Below are 21,786 nucleotides of genomic sequence, written 5' to 3'. Positions count from 1 at the left end.
ATCCTATGGCTATGGACAGGACCCAGAGTTGTGAGGAACACAAGGAGAGGATTAGAACTCTCGAGCACATGGTGCAACAATACATCGATGCACAATTTGACCATCATAACTCTTTGACAAGACAACTTCGTCAAGAATGCAAATTTGAAGATGTACCGTGAAGATCCTCATGTGAGGACAGTTATGGAAAGCAAAAGCGTTATGGAGACCAATGCTACAGATGTTTTCCTATACCTGGCATCAATGCTGGAAATAAATCCCAAGAAGTTGTCTTTTCACTATCTTCTTTAGGAAGGGGATATTGTCCTTGATGCACGGGGCAAGTATCAAGTAAAGCCGGATCTGGGGTTGGCTGAACCTCATCAGTCATTGGTGGCAAAGGAAGCTTCCAGATATTCTTCCTGAAAGACAAAGATGGCTCCTCTTCCGGAACTACCTATTGATCGAGGTAGAGAAAAGCATTCTTTCAGGGAGGCGATGGCTCGGAAGATGTCTCGAAAGGAGCACAACGAACAGAAGATGCAAGTTTCTCTGGTGGAGGATGGACCAACGGGTTGTTCCAATCCTGATTGTTTTGGGAGCCAATGTTCTTGCCACAAAAAGAAGACACTATTTTGGGTGTTGTGGCTTTGGTTTTCTCCTCGATATTTATGAGATTTTGTCCGAGAAATGTTGATTGTATATAAATATATTGGCGACAAGCTTTTTATCAAGATAAGTATTTATGTTTAATGCTTTTCTTTTGCCAAAATTTGGGATTTTGTATGCATGTTGAATTCCCTTGCTAATGCAAGTGGAGAGTGTTTCTCGTATCTATTTTGAGATGTGTTTCAGGAAAATTTCTTTTTCTGAAAGACGTTTTCGTTGAAAAACATTCTGATTCTGGAAAAGGCTTCTCTATGGTTTTGATGAATAGTTTATGGTTTTGGTCTTGTGTATTGGAGGCCCCTAGGAGTATGGGATGCTAGAATTGTCACCTACACAAGGATCTCTTATGGGGTGTATTCTAGTGGTATGGGACACTAGAATATGTCGCATATGCGGTTACAAAACTATGAATTATTTATCAGTACCATGGATTGGCTGATTCTAGTCTATGAGCTGTTTTGAAGCCAACATGGCAAGTATTCTGCGCTCGTATGTTTGGTGGAAGATATGCAAGGTTGTCCTGGACAATAGGGTGCCGGTTGAGCTTCCCTGACTTTTTGGTGTGAACATGTGCCTATCTATTTTGGCGGGGAAGGATTTCTCGCATCGATCATGCTATGGCACATTCCTTTTGCATGTATGTGGATGGATCCCCGGAAGGACTCCCGTGTGAGCCCACTGACATGTCAGCAAGAGTTTATGTCTTTTGCATGTATGTGGATGGATCCCCAGGAAGGACTCTGGTGTGAGCCCACTGACATGGCAAGAGAACATGTGTGGCTTCTGAGGCTTGACATGACAGAACATGTATGGCTTGTGAGGCTTGAGGCTTCTGAGGCTTGACATGACAGAACCTGTATGGCTTCTGAGGCTTGACATGACAAAACATGTGTGGCTTGTGAGGCTTGACATGACAGAAACATGTATGGCTTATGAAGCCTGACATGATAGAACATGTGTGGCTTATGGAGCCTGACATGACACTACATGTATGGCAATACAGCCTGACATGGTGTGCTTTTCTTACAGTACATGTATAGCAAAAGCAACCTGACATGGTGTGATTTTTCTCAAGACTAGCAGCCCTGGTGCTCACTTCGTATATATGTTTTGGGAAGGATTCAGCATCCCTTAACATTCAGAAAAGCGGCTTATGGATTTATGAATATTTGGGACACAATTGGCTCTTGTGCCTGTGTTTGGTTATTATCAAAGTTATTGACTCAAGATATGGATACAATTTCTTGATACGGTTGGCTCTTGTGCCCGTATATGACTTCGGGTCGTGGATCTAGAATCATGTAATACTACATATGGACAGTGGATCTGCTATATTTGAAGGATATTTCAGTGGTATGAGGTTTATACAGTTGCAGATAACTGTCTTATAAGGCTGAGGGGATGTCACCAATTTGGTCCTCTCATCAGTCTTGAACAGTGTTTCACACACTGTCTAGAACCAAGGTGTGAACGGGGATTTTCCACAAAAGAAAGCTAAAGCATTCACTGGCATATTTTGGCCTGAAGTGTTGGCTACAGAGCATGAGCAACATGGGGTATTATTTGTTGATGTGACTTATAAGGTTTATAAGTCAACAGGTTTATACATCATTAAAGTTTGGCTAGACGTATTATTATTTGGGCGTGGATTTATGGACATGTGGGTCAGCTTGTGGTCCAAAAAGTCAATAAAAGCCAAGCGCCCACCTTTTATAAGATATTTTTATAGTCTGGACACTAAAGATGGCAAGTCTGGTCATTTATAGAGTTTTTGGCTAAAGAAAGCTAAAGCTTGGATATTTTTAGCAAGCAAAGCTACTTTTGCAAAAAAGGAAAAGCATTAGCCATATTTTTAGAGCTAGCCGACTCAGCTAAAAGGGAAATCTCAGCCCCATTGTATACATTCAGCTTTTTGCTCTTTAATACAAACACTTGTTCATAGTGTAGTCGTGCTATCCTGAACTACTCTCCCTCTCTCTTCCATGGCTCAGTATATCCATGGTACGATTGTATTACTTATGATCTCATAGACCCTTGGGGTCTTTCGTAGACCTTAATAGAACTTTCTTTCTCATGGTGCGCACTCTTTAAAGAGCCGTCTCCTTGTTTCCCAACATGGTATCAAAGCTATCCCTTCTCTAGGCTTCTCCTTCCTCTTGGAGCCTTCATTCTTTAGCCTTGCTCTTAGTTTTTCTCAACCTATCCTTGCCTTACCTTTTGGGTGGTGAGTGATCCCTAGGTGCTGATTATTGACTGCAAAGCTTGGACAGCCAAGTATAGAGTCATTTGCAATGGCTGGTGCATCATCACTCTTCTTCCCCGCGGCTTCAAAGTTGGATTGAAGCAACTACCCTTTGTGGAAGTTCAAGATGAAGAACTATCACCATTTGGCCACCCAAAAGGTTCTCTCCAGTTTCTTGTGCCCATGTGTGGCCAGTTTGTGGATCCGTGTGTCGGGATCATAGTTTTTCGCACTTGTTTATGGCAAGTTTGTGGATTCAAGTGTCCGGGATCCTAGTTTCTCACGCTTGTTTATGGCCAATGTGTGGATCCGAGTGCCCAGGATCCCAATTCCGCGCTTTTTAATGTGCCAAGTCTATGCCTGGAAATGCCAGTGCTATACTTGTTCCATATCCGGGAGATTTGCTCATAACCAAGTGCACATGCACACATGTTTGCATGCTTGAAACACTTTTCGCGTGAACTGTTTTTGTGTGTTTGCCTGCTATGAATGTCTAGTTCATGGGCTTGGGACGCCTACCCGTGAACCGTGCGTTGCCCTATATTCTAGCATGTTGTCACATGCACTCTGTGCTCAGTGCATGGTGACAAGATGGCTCATCATCAGCAGTGCAACATTTGTACATTATTAGAACCCAGTAGGATGATATTTGTCATACGCCGTGACCCCATTGTATATCCTCAGTCCAGGATAAGTCAGGCACGAGCTACGTAGGTCATTCCTCAGCCTTAGCGGGTCAGTCCGTCAGTCAAGTCCCTTAACCCACTTGGAGAGAATCATTCATGCATGTAGAGTCAATAGAAGCCTTAGTGTTTGCATCAGAAAGCACTCTGCATTTTGCATGACATGCATTCATATGCCTGTGCATCACTTAGAACATCACAAAAGCCTTAGGAAATTAAGTAGGATTTATCTGGTATTTTTTTCAATATTTTATAGTATTTTATTAGCATTTAATGCCATTTTATAACATAAAGTTTAATAACTTTATGTCCAGTCAGCCAACTTTGACCAACTCCCAACTAGTACAAATAGGCAAGCCTTGTGCTTAGTATCCCATTCAGCATTCAGAATCCAGGCGCCTCATTCCTCAGCCCTAGGAGCATACCCACCTGCAGCCAGTAGTCCCTTCTTCTCCTCAGGCTTGCGTTTGCCTCTTCAGCACCTCTAGGCATCTGCGTTTTGCCTACAGCAGTCCACCGTCTTCAGCGCAACAGTACAGCCATCCACAGTCTTCAACGCAGCCATACAGCCATCCACAGGCCAGTTCCCAGCAAGTGCACTTGCGTTTTCAGCATATCCAGCAGCCGGCCTGTGCACAGTACCCCCTACAATCCTGCGTTTCAGTCCTACAGCAGGTCTCAGCCTTCCATTCATCATCCACATCTGCCCCAGCCATCTGGTGAAGGTAACACAGCATTCATAAGCATTTTCAGCATACTTTCATAGCTTAGAACAGTCCACTACAGTCCTTTCTCAGCCTCAGGTGTGCAGCCCTTCCTCATACCCTTGGGAAGAGTGCATAGGCTCGAGATCAATTCATTGTGGTGTTTCTACAGCCGTGTACAGTTCAGCCAGGCTGTCATATCCCCACCGGATCTCCTCGTAGAACGCTCCTGGTACGAGACTCAAAACCTACAAACAAACCAAACAAACAAGAAGGGGGTGCAGGCTTGACTTACCTCCCAACCATGACAGCCGTGGGCAAGCCCACAGTCTTGGCTGTCCCCACCGAGCCACGAGCTGAGCTAACTAGGATGACGTATTGACCAATCTCCACCTCGCGACATCCCATACCGCCACGAAGCTACCCTCGCGGGCCTCGAGATTACTGCCGGCCTCGGCTACGTAAAGCAGGTGCACGTCTGCACTAGATCCAATCTCCAGACCATAGAGCTCTCACAAATCACATGAGACTCTATATAATAATGACTAACCTTGGCCTCCCTTTTATAGGCTCTTGGCCGGTCATCGGGCGTCCACACTTGGGCGCCCGCCCGTTAGTCTATCCCTAACTCAGCTCGCCAATCAGCCTGCCTAGCTCCAAGCTTCCCCAAACCTCGAAGCTAGTCTTGTGTGCGTGTAGCACACGGTAGATACACACTGTGCACATGACATACTCCCCTTCCTCTAAGAGCTCACTCCTGAGCTCACTAAAAAGCCAGGGTAATCTCTCTGAAGAGTAGCCAATGTCTCCCATGTAGCGTTCTCCTCAACACGATCCTTCCACTTGATCTTGTATTCCGTGATAAGCGTATTACACAATCTTCTTTCACAAAATCCAAGAATCTTTTCAGGTTTGTGTGAAACAAATGTCATGTCGTCGACATCTATGATTTCTTGAGGAGTAACTAACTGATCTGTTCCACCTAAGTCTACTAACATGAAATACAAGATGAACTTTCACATGAGAAGGCAAATCCAATTCATATGCAACTGAACCAATCCTTTGTGTAATACGAAATGGTCCACAGTATCTAGGGGATAATTCGGAGATCGACCTGTCCGTAAAGTCTCTGAATCTTTCGGAACTCGCGAATACGCCATCGTTCCTTCGGAGAACTCTCTGGGTGAACGATGTCTATTAGAATAAAATCTGTCTCGGTCTTGAGCACTTCTAATAGATTCCTTCGCAACTTGTAACATTTCTTGCATATCTTGCAAAAAATTACGTGTTGCATCATGCGATCTAGGTTGAAAACCATACATAAGCATGAAAGGACTAAAACCTGTACTCGTATGCTTAGTACTGTTATAAGCAAATTCTAACATAGGAAGATAATCCTCCCACGAACTCTGTCTTTTGGATACATATGCTCGAAGCATATCCTCCAAAATCTGATTCACTCTTTCAGTCTGGCCATCAGATTGAGGATGATCTGAGGAACTCAAATGCAAAGTTGTTTCCAACTTCTCAAAAACAAGTTTCCAAAAATCACTCGTAAACTTACAGTCCCTATCACTGACTATGTCCTGCGGTAACCCGTACAGTCTAAACAATTGCTTGATAAACTGCCGTGCTAATTGCGTAGCTGTAATAGTCTTCCGGATCGGTAAAAATCTAGCCATTTTTGTCAAGCGATCTACCACAACCCAAATTGAATCGTGGCCTTGATGTGTTCTTGGCAATCCGGTAATAAAATCCATGGAAATACTTTCCCATTTATTACCTGGGATTTGCAAAGGATGCAACAACCCAGCCTGTCTAAAGCGTTCAGCTTTATTTGCCTGACAAATTTAACACTTGAGAACATAATCTTCTACATACCCTTTCATCTTTGACCAATAAAAAGTGTGTTTCACTAACGATAGCGTCCTGTGTACCCCTGGGTGTCAAGCAGAAGGGACGTCGTGACACTCCTTAAGAATCTTGGACCTAATGTCCGGGATCTGTGGTACACAAATTTTCTCATTACGGAATAGTAAACCATTCTCGAGGTAGACCTCATAAGTGAGGTGCTGCGAGGTCATGGTCAAAGCTGTAAACCGGGCAACAACATCATAATCATCCTCTTTCTTGAGGAATTCCTTCTTGAAGACGTCTTCAAATTGTGCCCAAGTTGTTGGCTTAGGGTTGAGTTCCTTCCACCAAAGCAAAGCTTTGCCTGAGAGGAAACCTGCTGCTAACTGGATCTTTTTTCCATTATCATATGGATGAAACTGAAAATGGACCTGCCACTTATGTAGCCAAGTGTCCACGATCTCCTTGGTACGCTACTTTTGCTCGTCCCCGAACGGTTCCGGAGTAATATTGGGGCCTAAAGCAGAGGCCAAGGTATCCATACCCAAAAGAGTAGATAGGGTAGTGGTCAAGAGAGAGATGGAGTTCTGCAAAGCTTGCATCTGGGCAGCAATTTGTGCCTAACGTTCCGAAGAAGAAGCTTCGAGAGCTATTTTGAACTCTTGGAAATCAGATTTCGACACATAATCGTCAAAAAGATCGGCATCGGTATCTTCTGTAGGTTAGCCGGCAAGCCTTCGCGTTCGACAAGAGGCTCCAACTCCGATTCTTGGGTCAACATCTTAAAGAGGGCAAGCGAAGAGAAATTTCGATCTTTGCACAATAAAAGTGCGAGGGAACTTGAGAGCTTGAGAGCTTGAAAACTTGAGAGATGTGTGGCAAGAAGCCCACTTAAGGGGTTTATATAACCTTCCCCAAAAGCAACTTGAGCTTTTGCTTTTGTATATTATATATATATATATATATATATATATATATATATGATACCAAGTGTTGTGGGCCCGGCGGAAACGAGCCCACAACGCCTTTGCCGCACGCGGCCTTCCATGGTCCATGCTTCATGACGCGGCTCCATCGGCCCGTCGAGCGCATCTCGTGCGTTTTCCTTGCGGGTCTCACCGGTCACTTGCGTTCATGCCCGGCTCGGCTCCCTCGGCCTCGTCTCGGGTCTTGCCTTCCATCCATGATCCGCCGGCCCGGCCTCATCTCGGCCCGTCGGAACGGCACGGCTCGCCAGTTCGCCGGTCGGCCGTTTTTCCACCGTTTTCGGTCCCGTCGACGTTTTCGGTCCCGACTCCGTCAAGGTGGGGAGGGCATCCCCCGGGGCACCCGGCACCCACGGAACACCTCCTGCACCCGGGAAAGGCCTATATATATATATATATATATATATATATATATATATTCTGCTTTCTTTTTAAAAAAAACACACCTTTATATATATATATATATATATATATATATATATATATATATATATATATATATATATATATATATATATTCTGCTTTCTTTTAAAAAAAAACACACCTTTAAACCTTAGATGGGTCTTGAAACTCTTTTTTAAAAAAAAGTTTAATCCATTAAAAAAAACAAAAGCAAGCATATGTTTTGTTTTTTTTTTTTTGTTTCTTTAACAAAAACAAAAGCTCAATTCGGCGCTTGAATGCTTTTTCTGGTTTTCTTGTTTTTTTTTCTTCTGAAAATAGTGCCGCCGGCTTTGCCTTGCTACCGTCACCTGCGCTGCTGCCGGGTGTCCATAGCCGCCTACGCCAGCCTTCGCCTAGGCTTGGCCAGCTGCCAGCCTGGCCAAGGCGCCTGCGTAGGCCTGGGTGCCAACCTACATAGGCCTAGGCGCCTGCATAGCCAGCCTTGTTGTAGATAAAGCTTCTGAATTTGCTGAGAATCTGCTGCTGGTGATGACGTGTCAGCTGACCAAAGTTTGAAAAAAGAAAACGCTGATTGTCTGCACATGGGCAGAGCTGCTGAACGTTGGTGTGGGCTACAGGAGAAGTAGATGGGCAACGATGGACTGCTGCTGGGAGGCGCACAGGCATTCGAAGCCTTTTAATAAGGTTTTGATAAGCCTTAGAATAAGGCTTAAAGCCTAAAGCCTTAAGGCTTTAATACTTCCACGTGGCAGCAACCAAACGAAGGGAAAAAACAGCGAAGCGGGAGGCGGAGCTGAGAGATGCACGAAGGCGGCTGCAAGTGGGATAAAGCTAAAAGCCTACAATTTCCAGTGCTGCTGAGGGTGCAGTGGACGCACATAGAGGGCCAGAAGGAGGAGAGAAGCAGCGGAAACAAAAACGCAATCCTTGAGGGGGAAAAAAAACTATGAAAATCTGAGGAGCCCTAATCGCTAGCTCTGATACCAAATGAAGGAGAGCTATGGGGGCTTCTGGATCACAGCCATGGTGATGGTGATGAAGAGAGAGAAATGTGAACTGTAGAGAGAGAAAGAGACAGTACTGGAAACGCTAGAGACGACCACGTACAAATGATGAGGATTTGATTAATCGATGTGAAGTACAAGCCTTTCTCTATGTAGGCCTTTCCTTGTACCAAACCCTTTGACCCTTATTAAATGCACATTTATCCACCCATAAGAGGTGGTTCACACACTAGTACACACTTACACACATAAGTCTTTGGAGGGGCTGTTCACACACACGCAGGCTCCAATATATCCCAACAAAGAAGAGCGAGGAGGGCGAGCACAAGGGTTGATGCGGTGAACAGGAAAGGTAAGGAGGGGGTGAGCAGAGAAGGAGATGAGGGGCGAGTAGAAGTTACAAGCAGGGCGTGCAGAAGAAGATGATACAACTAGAAGGGGCAGATGGCTAAGTAGGAGGTGGTGTGAAGGGCCAAGGATGAAAGAAGGGGGGATGGTTTTCTTTTTTTTTGTTTTGGAGGAGCCTGCCGATGAGCCTCCGCTAGACTCTCCTTGGGGCAACAAGCAGATTTAGCATGGGAGGATGTTTGGGTGGGAGTTGGGGAGAGCCATGGAAGTGGAGGGAACAGCCTTAGACACGCCCACTGAAATCAAGTGAGAGATAGGAAATGTGAAATCCGATGGGGGTGGCTGGCTTTTTGTCTTGGACAATCCCTGGTATAGTGATCTTTCACCTCTCGGTAGAATTTACATGGAGGGGAGCCTTCTAGCGAGGGACACCGGCTCTGGAAGTGTCCATACTCCTCACCTGCAGCACATGATTGGACGTTTGTGGGGTGGGGGGGGGCGAGTGGGATGGTTCTAAGTAGGAGTATAGTGACAGGGGTTGCCAGAGGAGAGGGAGCAAGAGGGATTTGTGGAGAGTAGGTGGAGGGGGCTGCACCATAAGGGGTAGTATAATGATAAAGGGGGTGGCAGGAGAAGTTCAAGGTAGCAAAATGTTGTTGCTAGTGCAGCTAGCGGAATCCGTTGAGATAATTGTTATCCTCATGCCCATTCTTCTCACAAGAGCAATATTTCCGCTTGGAACATTCTGAGATGGCATGCCCAGGAGACTGACCATTTTATCATGTGTCATCCTTTGCTGCAACTGGATACATAGAGGAGATGTACACCTCCCATCCGTGTTGCTCTCTATGATCTATCACTGGAGTGTGTCCCTGATCTGAAACTGATGAGAAGAGGGGAACTGTACCCTCTCTCTGAGGACTCCGCATATGCACGGGGCCAGTACGACTCAAGTTCTGGGTGTACTCTCTAGATGAGATGAGGAAGAGGGGGGGAGGGGGGGCAGAGAGAGAGAGAGAGAGAGAGAGAGAGAGAGAGAGAGAGAGAAAAAACTTTTATTAACATCTTCAAAAGACCACTAGGGTCTATGAGACAAAAAGGTGTTACAAAGTATCCAAGTGTTACACTGATCCTAGTAAAACAGAAAAATAACACACTGGAAAAAGACTACTAACTACAAATACAAGTAGCATCCTCAGGAATACAATAGCGCAATGACCCAAGGTCCAAGGAACATCAAGCTAGGGTGGCTGGTGGAGAGGTCTCATCATCATCCTCGGGAACTATGTAAAGGACATCAATTTCCACATGTCCTATGTGGGCATCTCTGTATCGCCAGAGCATCTCCTGGACTTGGAGCTGATGGGCGGAGCGCCTATGCAGCCCAGTAGGTCTTGGGCGCCTAGCTCGTTGCAATTGAACCGCCTGGTCTATGGTAACCCCCGGGGAAACGGAGAGGCTCTTGTGTGCACTGTCTGACTCATCTGAGAGGCGGGGGGTCCTGGGTGGGTTCCTCTCTTAGGCGGCGGCAAGAGGCTTCTTGGATGTGGGAGAAAAAGCTCAAGGTCCGAGGCTGCGAGGTATCTGTGCCCGGACAATGTCGGTGCAACCCACGCAGTTGGTCCCTGTGTCTACGCACCTCCAGAAGGTAGAGCCCAAGACAACGCTGATCCGGATAGTCAATGACTCTGGATAATGACCCAAAACCCTCTCTGAACAGACAGTGGAATCTCCCACATATCTCATAATACACCGGCATCTGCAAACATAGTGCTCCTCAGTCTCCACCTCTGATGAACAAAGTGTGCATATGTGGTCCACTCTATAAATACCCTCAACTCTCCCCGTCTCCACTCTAAGCCTGTGTGAAGAGACCCAGATCTACCAATAGCTATCCTCATGGCATGTGACATATATCGGAATAGGTCCCCCGGCTTCTAAATGAAGTCATCAGTTGTGAGCCGTAGGAAAACCTCTTGGTCCCAAGATGCTCGGGTGCCTGCCATGTGATATGGGTCTCCAGTCGTGAGAGGTCAACTCTAGGTACACGTATGATGTCACCACCTCCACCTGGCGTCCTGCGAGAGTGAATGTCAGCTGACTCCTTCCCTGTCTCGATGTATGAAAGACCTAACCTTGGTTTTCCCAAGGTTCACAGTAAGACCCCTCTGTGTGCAGAAATCATGGAGTGAATGTAGATGCTGCTGTAGACCTCCTGGAGACTCAGACACTAATACAATATCATCAGCATAAAGCATAATATGTACTGAGGTACCTGCTAAATCAACTCCATCTCCGCCTCCCCGTGTAATGAAGTCAGCCACAACATCAATGTATAACCCAAATAGCGTGGGGGAAAGTGGGCATCCTTGCTTCACACCAATGGTGCTAGCAATAGTCTCGGACATACCTCTTGGACATCTGACTCGCCCAAAAACCTGCTCATATAATGCATAGATGCCCCATGTTATATCTCCTGGTATGCCAAGAGACTGCAAGCGCTGAAAGAGCCTCTCTCGTGGTACTGTGTCAAATGCCTTGCGAAAATCCACAAAGCAGCAATAGAGCTTTCTCTTCCTCACTCTGGCCTAATCAATCATACATCTCAAAGTGAATACATGGTCAGTGGTAGAGAAAGCTCTCCTGAAGCCTGCCAAACCTACTCGCTCAGCATATATGCTAAGCTCTTACTCCCTCCAACACTGCACCATAGAGTTTGGCCAACACGTGGCCAACCATAACCGTCCTGTAGTTGCTCGGATCGAGCATATCCCCTGTTTTGTGAATCGGCACAATGGTGTGCATCGTCCACTCCGCAGGCAAACCCTCTACTAGTGCCCTGTTAAACAGGTGTGCTAGAAAAGGAGCCAAAGAATCTACTACATATATGAGATGCTCACCCTGCAGGCCCATATGGTCGGCGGCCCATCCATGCTGTAGGCGGCGGATAGCTTCCTTTACCATCGAGTGGGTAAAGAAGCAAGCTGTGGTAGGTCGAGGCTCATGTGGCTGGGGTATAGGTGGCTGCTGTGGGGCGTGGTATAGGCCCTCTGCATATGTGTGCCATGTCTGTGGGTCTGCAATAGGTGTCGGTGTCCGGGGCTCTCTGAAGTGCCGCCATGAGATAGGGCTATCTCTACTCATGAAGAAATTAAAGATCTCGAGCTCCTGTATCTCTGCGAAGGCCCGCCTTTTGCGGCAAGTAAGTCTCCTCATCTCTCTCCTCGACTCCTGCTCTGCGATGGCTCCCAAGGCTCTCTGTATGCGGAGCCGTGAGTATAGGGCTCTGCACTCGTCATCATACCATCTGTTCTGGGGCATAGTCGCATATCTCGTAGGCTCTCCTGAGTGGACACGATGTGGGAAGCTCTGTAATGCAGTCGTGTGTAGGAGTGATGCCAGCTGGGCTGTAATGGTATCCATAGGTGCCAGGGGATCCATGAGTAGGAGCCTATCCTCTACTCTGCCAGTGTATATGTTTGCCATGTCATGTGTGAAGTAGATGGTAGTGTGTGGCGTCGGTATGTGGGGGGCTGGTGATACTGGTGATCCAGCTAGTGAAAATGCCAAGTATGTATGATCTGCCCCAATAGGACGAGATGGAATGGAGAATGAGGTGACAAGCTGTGATACCTCCAAAGACCCCATAATGTAGTCTACCACCGTGCCTCCAGTCCGTGTATGACCCCCATGTGGGAAGCATGATAGCCCTCCTAATCCCGGCCACTGTAGCATCCCATTATAAATAACGAGACGATGCCTGGCTCCCAACTCTAGTAAGTGGTCCCCATAATGTCCTGTGTCTGGTCCAGTGTCCTCTGATGCCCGACTAGCCCCTATCTCCTCTAGATCCACAAGGTGGAGGATCTCCATGTCATCATAGTCATACACCTCACACTGTCTGCTCTTTGTGTGGGCATTGAAGTTGCCCGTAAGAAATACTTCCCCTAGTGTAGAATAATGCACAATCTCCTCTCACAAACAAGTGTATGGCGAGGCTCCTGTCTCCTCCTCCTGTGGCATGTCCTCTGTAATGACATAGGAGGATCCTGAGAGAGAGAGAGTCTAGATAGTAGAGACTCGAGAGTAGGGCCTTGTGTGAGAGGCTTGGAACTTGGAACTTGGAAGTTGGAAGTTAGAAGAAGCTTGAGGGAGAGAGAGTAGATACACTCATAGAGTGTGGCTTGAGGCTTGAAAGTTGTGAGAGAGAGTTGCTTGAACTTTGAAGCCTTGAAAGTTGAAGGGGTGTGTGTGTGCTTGTAGCCTGGTAGCCTTGTTCTTATATAGATATTAGATAGGCAAGAGAGAGAGGCAAGGGCAAGAGAGAGAGAGAGAGGCAAGGACCAAGGCAAGAGAGAGGCCCAAGCCTCAAGGCTCAAGGCATCCCCAAACGGCCACCCAAACAGCCATAAACGGCTAGAAACGGCCAAAAAACAGTCGGGACAGCGCGCAACGGCTCCTTGACATCCCCCACAGCCGTCCCCGCTCCTACAGCTGTCCCCGTCTCTGTCCCTTGTGAGGGACGCCTCCAGGAGGACGTCCAACCGTCCCCTGCCATCCCCGTTCTTGATCTGTCCCGACTCGGCGTCCCACCATTCCAAGCATCCGTCCCTGCCGTTCCCTGTGACTATGTGACCAGCCCATGTGCTGATCCCATCTCTAAGAAGAACCTCCCAAAAGTTGTGACGGGACGGACATCCTGTGACACTCTCTGGAAGCCCATCTCTTGCATATCCACATCTCGTAAGAGAAAGTCATCTCCCAAAACTCAAAGAAACTAGTTAGCATACATGTCTAGAAATGGATTGCCATCAGTGGGTGAAAATCTGGAAGTGTCAGGTGGAAAGTAGCAAATGGCTATGAAGATGGGGTTGCCTCCTGACCGGTGAAGCTTGAGCCACATGTAGCGTGCCTGCTCGTCTTTGTTGTGAGCCACTGAAATGATGCTGCAGAGGTGTAGCTTAAAGAGGACAGCCACCCCTCCCCAACCTCAAACTCCTCCACATGTCTGTGTCTCCCCACACTAAGTTGACTCCCACACATATCCGGAGATCTCTGGTAGCCCCACATGTCCGTGTCTCCCCACAGTAAGTTGACTCCCACACATATCCGGAGATCTCTGGTAGCCCCCTCTCAGGACTCTTGGGAGTCTCGGTGAAGAAGACCATATCCCTGCCTGTGTAAGTGTCTGAGAAACCTCCGGGGTTTAATATAGCATGCCATTGCAATTCCATACAGCCGCCATATGTATGCCATGTGTGGTCCCATAGGCCCCGCGTCCCTATTTGGGCTGCGAGTCTAAGATGATAGAGCGGCCATCTTTCCATATTGCCCACCTTGCGAGCTTCTAGAATGGTTCACAAAGCCCTAAAAGATCTCACTCAGTACATCAAAAGATTAAGATAAAAAATCTTGTGGGCTTACACTCTCCTCAGGGCCCGGTATAAATGAACCACTTCATGTGTACCACCTTGAGGGTAATGTTCCACTAGCTTAGGTCTCACTCTGTATATCAAAAGATTAAGATAAAAAATCCTGTGGGCTTACACTCTCATCAGGGCCCAGTATAAATGAACCACCTCATGTGTACCACCTTGAGGTTAATGTTCCACTAGATTTAACTAAATTCTTAAATAAGGCCTTGCCACTCTCAAAGTACTGCCCTCTTAACCTTCTCTAATTCTGCACCTAATGTGAACTCCTCTACTGTCTAGAGGGTACCGCCCTTCACATTTTAGATTGTTTAGGCATTGCCACTCTCTCGTCTCTCATGTCAAAATTGATGACTGCATGGCCATGGTGAAGATTGCTAAAACTGATGGCATCCTTATCGCATGTGATGGCTGGTGTCACTTCTGTCAATGCATGTAAGTCTCATCTAGTAATCCTGAATGGAACCATCAGTCCAGCAGTCGTCCTACCCCTACGTTCAGTCCTCCTACCCCTACGTTCAGTGTTAAAACCTAAAAAGAGACACACACACACACAGAGAAATTGGTCTATGCCACCAACTTACCTCCTATGTTAATATATGTAGACAGAAACAAACATCCTCTAATCTTGCTTTGATTGTTTTCTTTGAGTTCTTGGCATAGTCATTCTAACCCAGAGTGTTTCTATTTGCTGCAGCAATTTGGCCTTCCCAGATATACGTTGTGAGTTTAAGGAATTACGTGAATGCATGTAAAGTATATGGGATTATGCAAGTGCATGTAAATGGCACTGTGGATTACGTAGATATGAGACGGATCTAAGGCTAACGTTGAGAGATAAAACCGAGGCTGCCTAGTCCATTCTACATGCAAAAAGAATGAGAAAGACGCTCGTACCATTGAAGGCCGCGTTGGCATATCGCCGCAGCTCTGCCTCGCCGTGAGCGAAAGAGCAGCTTTGGCGGAGGCAATTACCTCTCTGGTACAGAATGCAAAGCTTGGTCTTGTACAGATCGCGTCCGAACGACATATTAGCCCCCCTGCAAGTTTCACGTCCACGGGGAGCTCGGAAGGCTGATCACAGCAGGGTTCGGTATTTACATCACACATCTTTTTTTTTAGAATGCTTTTATGTGAGAATTTTACTTTAAATTTAAACATATGAAACCTGGTGGTTTTTTTAAGTGAAGTAAATAGAATATTTCCGTTTTTTGGGGAATGGTTAGAACCTTAAGTTTTAATTCAAAAGTTATAAAATCCGATCGAATTATCCTTTTCGGGCAGCTTTGACCGTGTCACATGTTGCTCTCTCTCTTTCGTGCATGTTCAAGCATTCTCTCTCTCTCTATGTCTCTGGGCAGCAAGCATCATCTCCTACCTCTCTCTAGACATTCGTGTCTATGCGCCATCTCTCTTTGTACGCTCTCCAAAAAGAAGATGCTTCCCCCTTACAATTAGAGCCGTTGCATTAGCTTACAAGAGGGTACGAAAGAGGGCGGAGGCGCTAGAGGGAACCTCTCTCTTGATGGGCTCATGAAGGGAAACCCTATTTTTATCACTAGTCTGCTCGTGAAGGGAAACCCTGCTAGTAGCAAGCAGAAATTTGTGACAAAGGGTGAAGTATGTTAAAATAGCAAGTGATGTGGGGTAAATGTTTGGAGCAAGGGGGAGTGATATGGAACCCTCAAACATTGTATGAGTTGCATAATAGCCTATGGTTCAAAGGATCAAAGGGAGCCCAAAGGATAAAGAATATTAGCCCATGTGGAGGTCAAAAGAAGGCACCTAGAAGAAGTGGGAAAAGAATATTAGCCCATGTGGAGGTCAAAAGAAGGCACCTAGAAGAAGTGGGAAAGGATGCCAAATGGTTGCTCACTTCAAGGAAGATGGTGCTCAAATCTAGAAAAGATAGGGGATAAGCTTATGGGACCATGATTAATGGCTACTAGAGATGTACTCAAGCCTATAAAAATGGCTACTGGAGATGTACTCAAGCCTATAAAAAGGCACCCTATCTAATGGATCAAATATATGAGCTTTTGAGCCAAACCTCTTGCCTTGTCATTATGCTTCAGTCTTAATCTCTTTTTTGCTTTCTAGCATGCTAAGATGTTGATTCTAATCTATTTCTACACACCCTAATCAACTCTAGATGCAAATCTCAAGTTAGTATCAGAGCCACCCATTATCCCTTTAGTAGCTATGCACCTTAGGATATGTTAGATTTAGCAGTTTTGCTAATCATTTTACTTATTAGTTTTCTTAATTAACTTCCAAACGGTTTTTCCCTCTTTTGCCAAGCTCCAAAATCATTCAAGAAGGCATACCTTGGAGCTAGTAAAGCAACTCAAAGGGCTACAACTCATCAAAGGGGAGTAAATAATCAAGTACATCAAAAGTGCCCATCAGTAGAGCTGGCAAAGATTTCCAACCAACAGGGGATAATTTTTTCAATTTTCTCATCATACTCTCAAGCAAGGAGGGGATTTCCAACCAAGAGGGAAAATTTGTCCATCATACTCTCAAGCAAATGATTCATGGGTTTAACATATATGCTCTAGAGAATGTGTACATTGATTTGTTGAGCACAAACAACAATCGTTGAAGTTTTAATTGACAAATCGTTCTCTACTCTGTTAGCAAAAATTACCTTTATTAATAGGATAATTAGTGCCAATTCTAGTTAATTTTCAGAGCCATTAAGGGTTCTTCTTTATCATTGGGGTGTTGCTAAACACTATGCATCATCAAAATCAAATTGCCCCTTGGTTTAGTACTCTAAATCACTCTCCCATGGTGTTTTTTGGTTTTACAGTTTTTGAAGTTGGCAAGTGTTAATCACTTCAAATGCGTATCTCCACTTTTGTAAGGATCTAGACACTAGCTTTGGGTAACCCCATTGCAAAGACCTTCCCATCCCCATAAGAAACCCTGTCAAATCCACTCATAGTAGATAAATTTAATGGCGAAGGTTTCCACATGGCAAGTAAAACTCAAGTTTGTTCTCGTAAAAGATAGGCTTTGGGGGATAGTAAGTGGAAGGGAGAAAATTTCATGGTTTAGAAGGGAAAGATAAAAGATTTTGGTTGGGAAGAGCTAAGAGAGCTCTAGTCCTCATTGGATTAGGATTAGGTGATAGTTTCATCACATTGCATCAGAAGAAAACTCTAAAGGAGCATGTGATGAATTAAAGAAACTATTTGGTAAAGAACTCCAAAATAAGTCCAAAAAATGAATTTTTGGGTTAAAAATCAAAGAGTGAGTCACTCCAAGCACGTCTAAATAAAATAAAAAGTGTTATGCAACAACTTGCATGTGTTGGGTCTCTAGTGGAAGAGGAAGATGCCATAGCAACCCTTCTCAAGAGCATGACCTTGGAAGTATTCATCCCGTTGGTGTGGCTACCTTGAAGAACCTACATGACCCAACCTTCACTAGCATTGAAGGAGCCTTGATCGAGGAAGAAAAGGGACTCAAATTTAAAGTAGGCGGATCCTCATCACACTACGAGGAGAAGGCATCTTCACCAAAGGACCAAGAGCCTGAGTGAAGTGCAACATTTATGGCAAGCCATGCCACATAGAGAAAGATTGTTGGAGCAAGAAAAAGACTCCAAACAACAATCGAGCAAACATCATAATGAAAGAAGAGTCAAATAAAGGGGTTTCCCAAGAGGGAGGCCAATCATCAGAAAGACTCTTCTATTTGATGGAAGAGGGCACCCTTCTCACTTTGTGTTGTATTCCTACCCTTGTGTAAAACTACACGCTCTAAGCCAACATTGTAGCCTATGCGGCACCTATGATAGACCACTCTAGCAACAACAAATGACTAAAAGTGTAGGTCCCATTGTATGTGTGGTGATAGTAGTTCATCACTTGAGGGGGAGTGTTGAAATAGCAAGTGATGTGGGTAAATGTTTGGAGCAAGGGGGCGTGGTATGTGACCCTCACACATGTGTATGAGTTACATAAGTCGTAGACTATGGTTCAAAGGATCAAAGGGAGCCTAAAGGATGAAGAATATGTGGAATGGCCAACCCATGTGGAGGCCAAAAGTAGACACCTAGAAGAAGTAGCAAAGGATGCCAAATGGGTGCTCACTTGAAGGGAGATGGTGCTCAAATCTAGAAAAGATTAGGGGATGCTTAACTTAGCTTATGGTCCATGATTAATGGCTAATGGAGATGTACTCAAGCCTTCAAAACGGCACTCTATCTAATTGATCAAATATATGAGCTTTTGAGGTGAACCTCTTGCCTTATCATTATGCTTCATTTTTGTCATTAGTATTATCATTAGTGTTAATCTCTTTCTTACTTTCTAGCATGCTAAGATGTTGATTCTAATCCATTTCTACATACCCTAATCAACTCTAGATGCAAATCTCAAGTACATAGACCTACAACTTATGTGTCAACTTATCAGGTCTAACCTCTCATTAAAAATCGACACTTCAACATCAATTTTTTATGGATAGGCATGTATGGACTTTTAATTAGCTACTTGATTTTAACTCTGAATTATTTTGAAAATAAACCTTCTAAGTGCAATAAGGTCACGTTGAGTGTCATATGCATTTCATGCATCCTTTGTTTTATGGTAAATGTGTCATATGGTATAACATGTCACGTAAATATATAATAGATAGCATAACAACATACTATTTTAAAACACATATTAAACTATTATAATTTAATATCATCATTACTAATCACATAAGGGTGGAGATCTCTCTAGTACTCATACTTTCTCAAAGAGCTTTAAATTCCAAGAAAGGGCCCTTCCCTTCCTTGTCATATAAAGTATCTCATATGTCATGTTAATATCTTTTGTGTTCTACTTATTATGTAACTTATTTCATTGGTAACATCATGTGCATGCTATTAGTTGTATCTTTGTTATTTATAATTTATCATATGTCATGTTAATGTGTCCTATGCTATGTATGTCATGTATCATATTTCATTAAGTGTATAAAAAATGTGACTATATATGACCAATAAAAGATACATATGTTACCTAACTTTGAAAAAAATGTTGACCATATAAAAGATATATATGTTACATAAATTTTAAAAAATGTCAACTGTATACATGGATAACAATTTGTGCATTATCTCTTGCAACATTCCCTTCCTTTAGCAGAGAAGCTATGGCCATTTATATATGGTAGTGATGTGTAAATGTAGGCTAATAATGGGCCGGGGCACTTTTTTCCTCTTTAGGAGGTTTGTTGCTCCAAGCGTATATATGCGCTCTTATAAGTTATAAGTGTGTGTGTGAGTGCACTTATCATTTCACTTGTACTTCACTCATTCTCATCAATCTACTTTGAGTGCTATAATTCTATCTATTTGTTGTATCTATGTGTGTATTGCTACTTTGATCTCCACTCCAATAATTGGTATCAGAGCAGGTTCTCTTGGTTCACACCCCTTGTCATCTTCTCCTGGAGTTGCTCTTTTGATTATCTCAGATTAAGCTATCCTCTTAGATGGAGAATGTATACCCTATTGTGTTGTGTTAACTACGAGCGTTTTGGGCATGTTTTAAGTCTACATAGCCGCAACAACATCTGGTGTACAGACAAGGCCGTCGTCATCTTTGACACGTCCCATCTTCGAGTTCATCTTCAATATCTTCAACAGCATGTCAACATTATCATTGACTTCTACGTTCATGCTAAGTATCATTCCCACACTCTATACTCTATAATTTTTCATGCACTTTGTAGGTTTCCATCGTCATCTCAGTGATCTACTAGAAGCTATTTCGATTTCATTTAGTGGGCATTGAAAGTACGTACTTGCATTATGTATCAGAGAGTAGTCATTTACAGGTAGATTGGTAGGCAATGATGTATTTGTTGGTATGCTTTTTGCCATTGAGGATAAGCTTGACAGGACCAAATACCTTTTTGTGGTCCTATATGATGTGCTATGTATTGGTCGCCAAAGGGCTTTGAAATGTTATTTTTGGTATTGAGGCATTCCATGTCTCGCTAGTACAATATCATAGTACATGTACAATATTAAGTTTTAATGTAACTGTGGTATCCGCCTCCACACCTCCCATAATGAAACAAGTCAGGTGAGATGGCACGGATACACAAGTCCATGCATTAGTGGCCTTTTAATGAAAAGGAGCGTTATTCCTCATATTAGTTCATGATGTAAAACTGTGAAGCATGATTGCTGCACTTTACCAGGTGTGTAATGAGGCATGACGAGTGGCCTGCTTGTGTTAGCAATTAGAATTCGAGCATAGGAATTAGGGAGATTTAATGGATGAGTTCCTCACAAGGATGAGGCCTATCTACCGAATAGTTCTGTGGTGTCTATTGTTCTCACGAATTCATACCAGGGTTTTGCATCTACAAATTCCTTTACTTTTGATGTGTTGGTTATAAGAGTTAGTTGCAGTACTCTTGCAAGAAGAGCAATCTTAGCAAAAATGATCTAGTATAGGTGTGGGAGATCACGCATTTGTTGCCAGTCAAAAAGGTAAAGGTAAAACCTTTTCTCAAGGGTGTCTATAAGCCAAAGGTAGAATCAACCCAATCTTATGGAAATGATACCGAGAAGGGGTGAAGCCAAGCCATTACATCAATGAATGTAGAAAAAAGCTCAAGAAGGAGAAGAAGGAAGCGTCAAACATGGCCATGGGCTGATCCATCGGCACCAAGTAATACTGAAAAGAAGGATTCAGCGATGAACTATGCACAGGATGGTTCATTATGCATCGCAGTTTTATGATCCTTTGGTCCATGATGTATACATGTCAGTGAGATAGATCTACATGTCTAGTACTTTGATAGTGGTGCTAGAAAGCAAATTACTTCTCAACGTGATTTATTTTCCTCAATTAAGTTTGCTCCTTAAGGAGAAATAGTCACATGTGCAAACAACTCCTTGTATCTGATAAAATGAGTTCATAAGGTTGTTGTCATTATTGTAAATGGTGGGACAATGACTCTCTCAGAAGTCTTGTTTGTGGTAGGCATCAAAAAGACTTATTGTCAGTTCTCTACTATTGCTAGCACAAGTCTAGTGGTTAGATTTATTTGATGAAAGGTGTACAATTCATGACCGGAGTGATGGAGAAATCACTTTGGTATCCGGTACTCTAAGCCATGGGCTTTATAGGGGTTGGATAGGTATGAGAGATTGGCACATAATACTGCCACATGTTATGAGATTGCCACATAATACTGCCACATGTTATGAGTGACACAGAGCTATGGCATGCCCGCTTTGGTTACTTCAATTTTGGCAAGTTGATATGCCTAAAAAGGTAAGAGATGATATTAGAGTTGCCAAAGTTTGAGGCCCATGTCAAACATGTATGTGAGGGGTGCATTTTAGTCAAGATGCGATAAGCATCATTCCCGAAACATGGATTAGTTAGGGCTACCCAAAAATTATATATAGTCCCATGAGGACACCATAGATCAGGGGATATCTCTACTTTGTAACTT

The 21,786-nt window shown here is 44.2% G+C and overlaps 1 protein-coding gene across 3 annotated transcripts in view; it reads right to left on the bottom strand.

Moving 5' to 3' along the window:
- Positions 1-15,418, bottom strand: part of LOC147635211 (zinc finger CCCH domain-containing protein 13-like) — a 47,002-nt gene extending 31,584 nt beyond the window's left edge. For all 3 annotated transcript variants that reach the window (XM_086802421.1, XM_086802422.1, XM_086802423.1), the window contains exon 1: positions 15,205-15,418. In XM_086802421.1, coding sequence (XP_086658547.1) covers positions 15,205-15,337 — 133 coding nt within the window. In that variant the 5' untranslated portion in view covers positions 15,338-15,418. The remainder of the gene's footprint in view (positions 1-15,204) is intronic.
- Positions 15,419-21,786: the final 6,368 nt, after the last annotated feature.

Source organism: Cibotium barometz, chromosome 9, assembly GCF_041138505.1.
Source record: "Cibotium barometz isolate CiBa-2024 chromosome 9, ASM4113850v1, whole genome shotgun sequence".
Lineage (NCBI taxonomy): Eukaryota > Viridiplantae > Streptophyta > Polypodiopsida > Cyatheales > Cibotiaceae > Cibotium > Cibotium barometz.
This window is presented reverse-complemented; position numbering and strand designations above follow the sequence as displayed.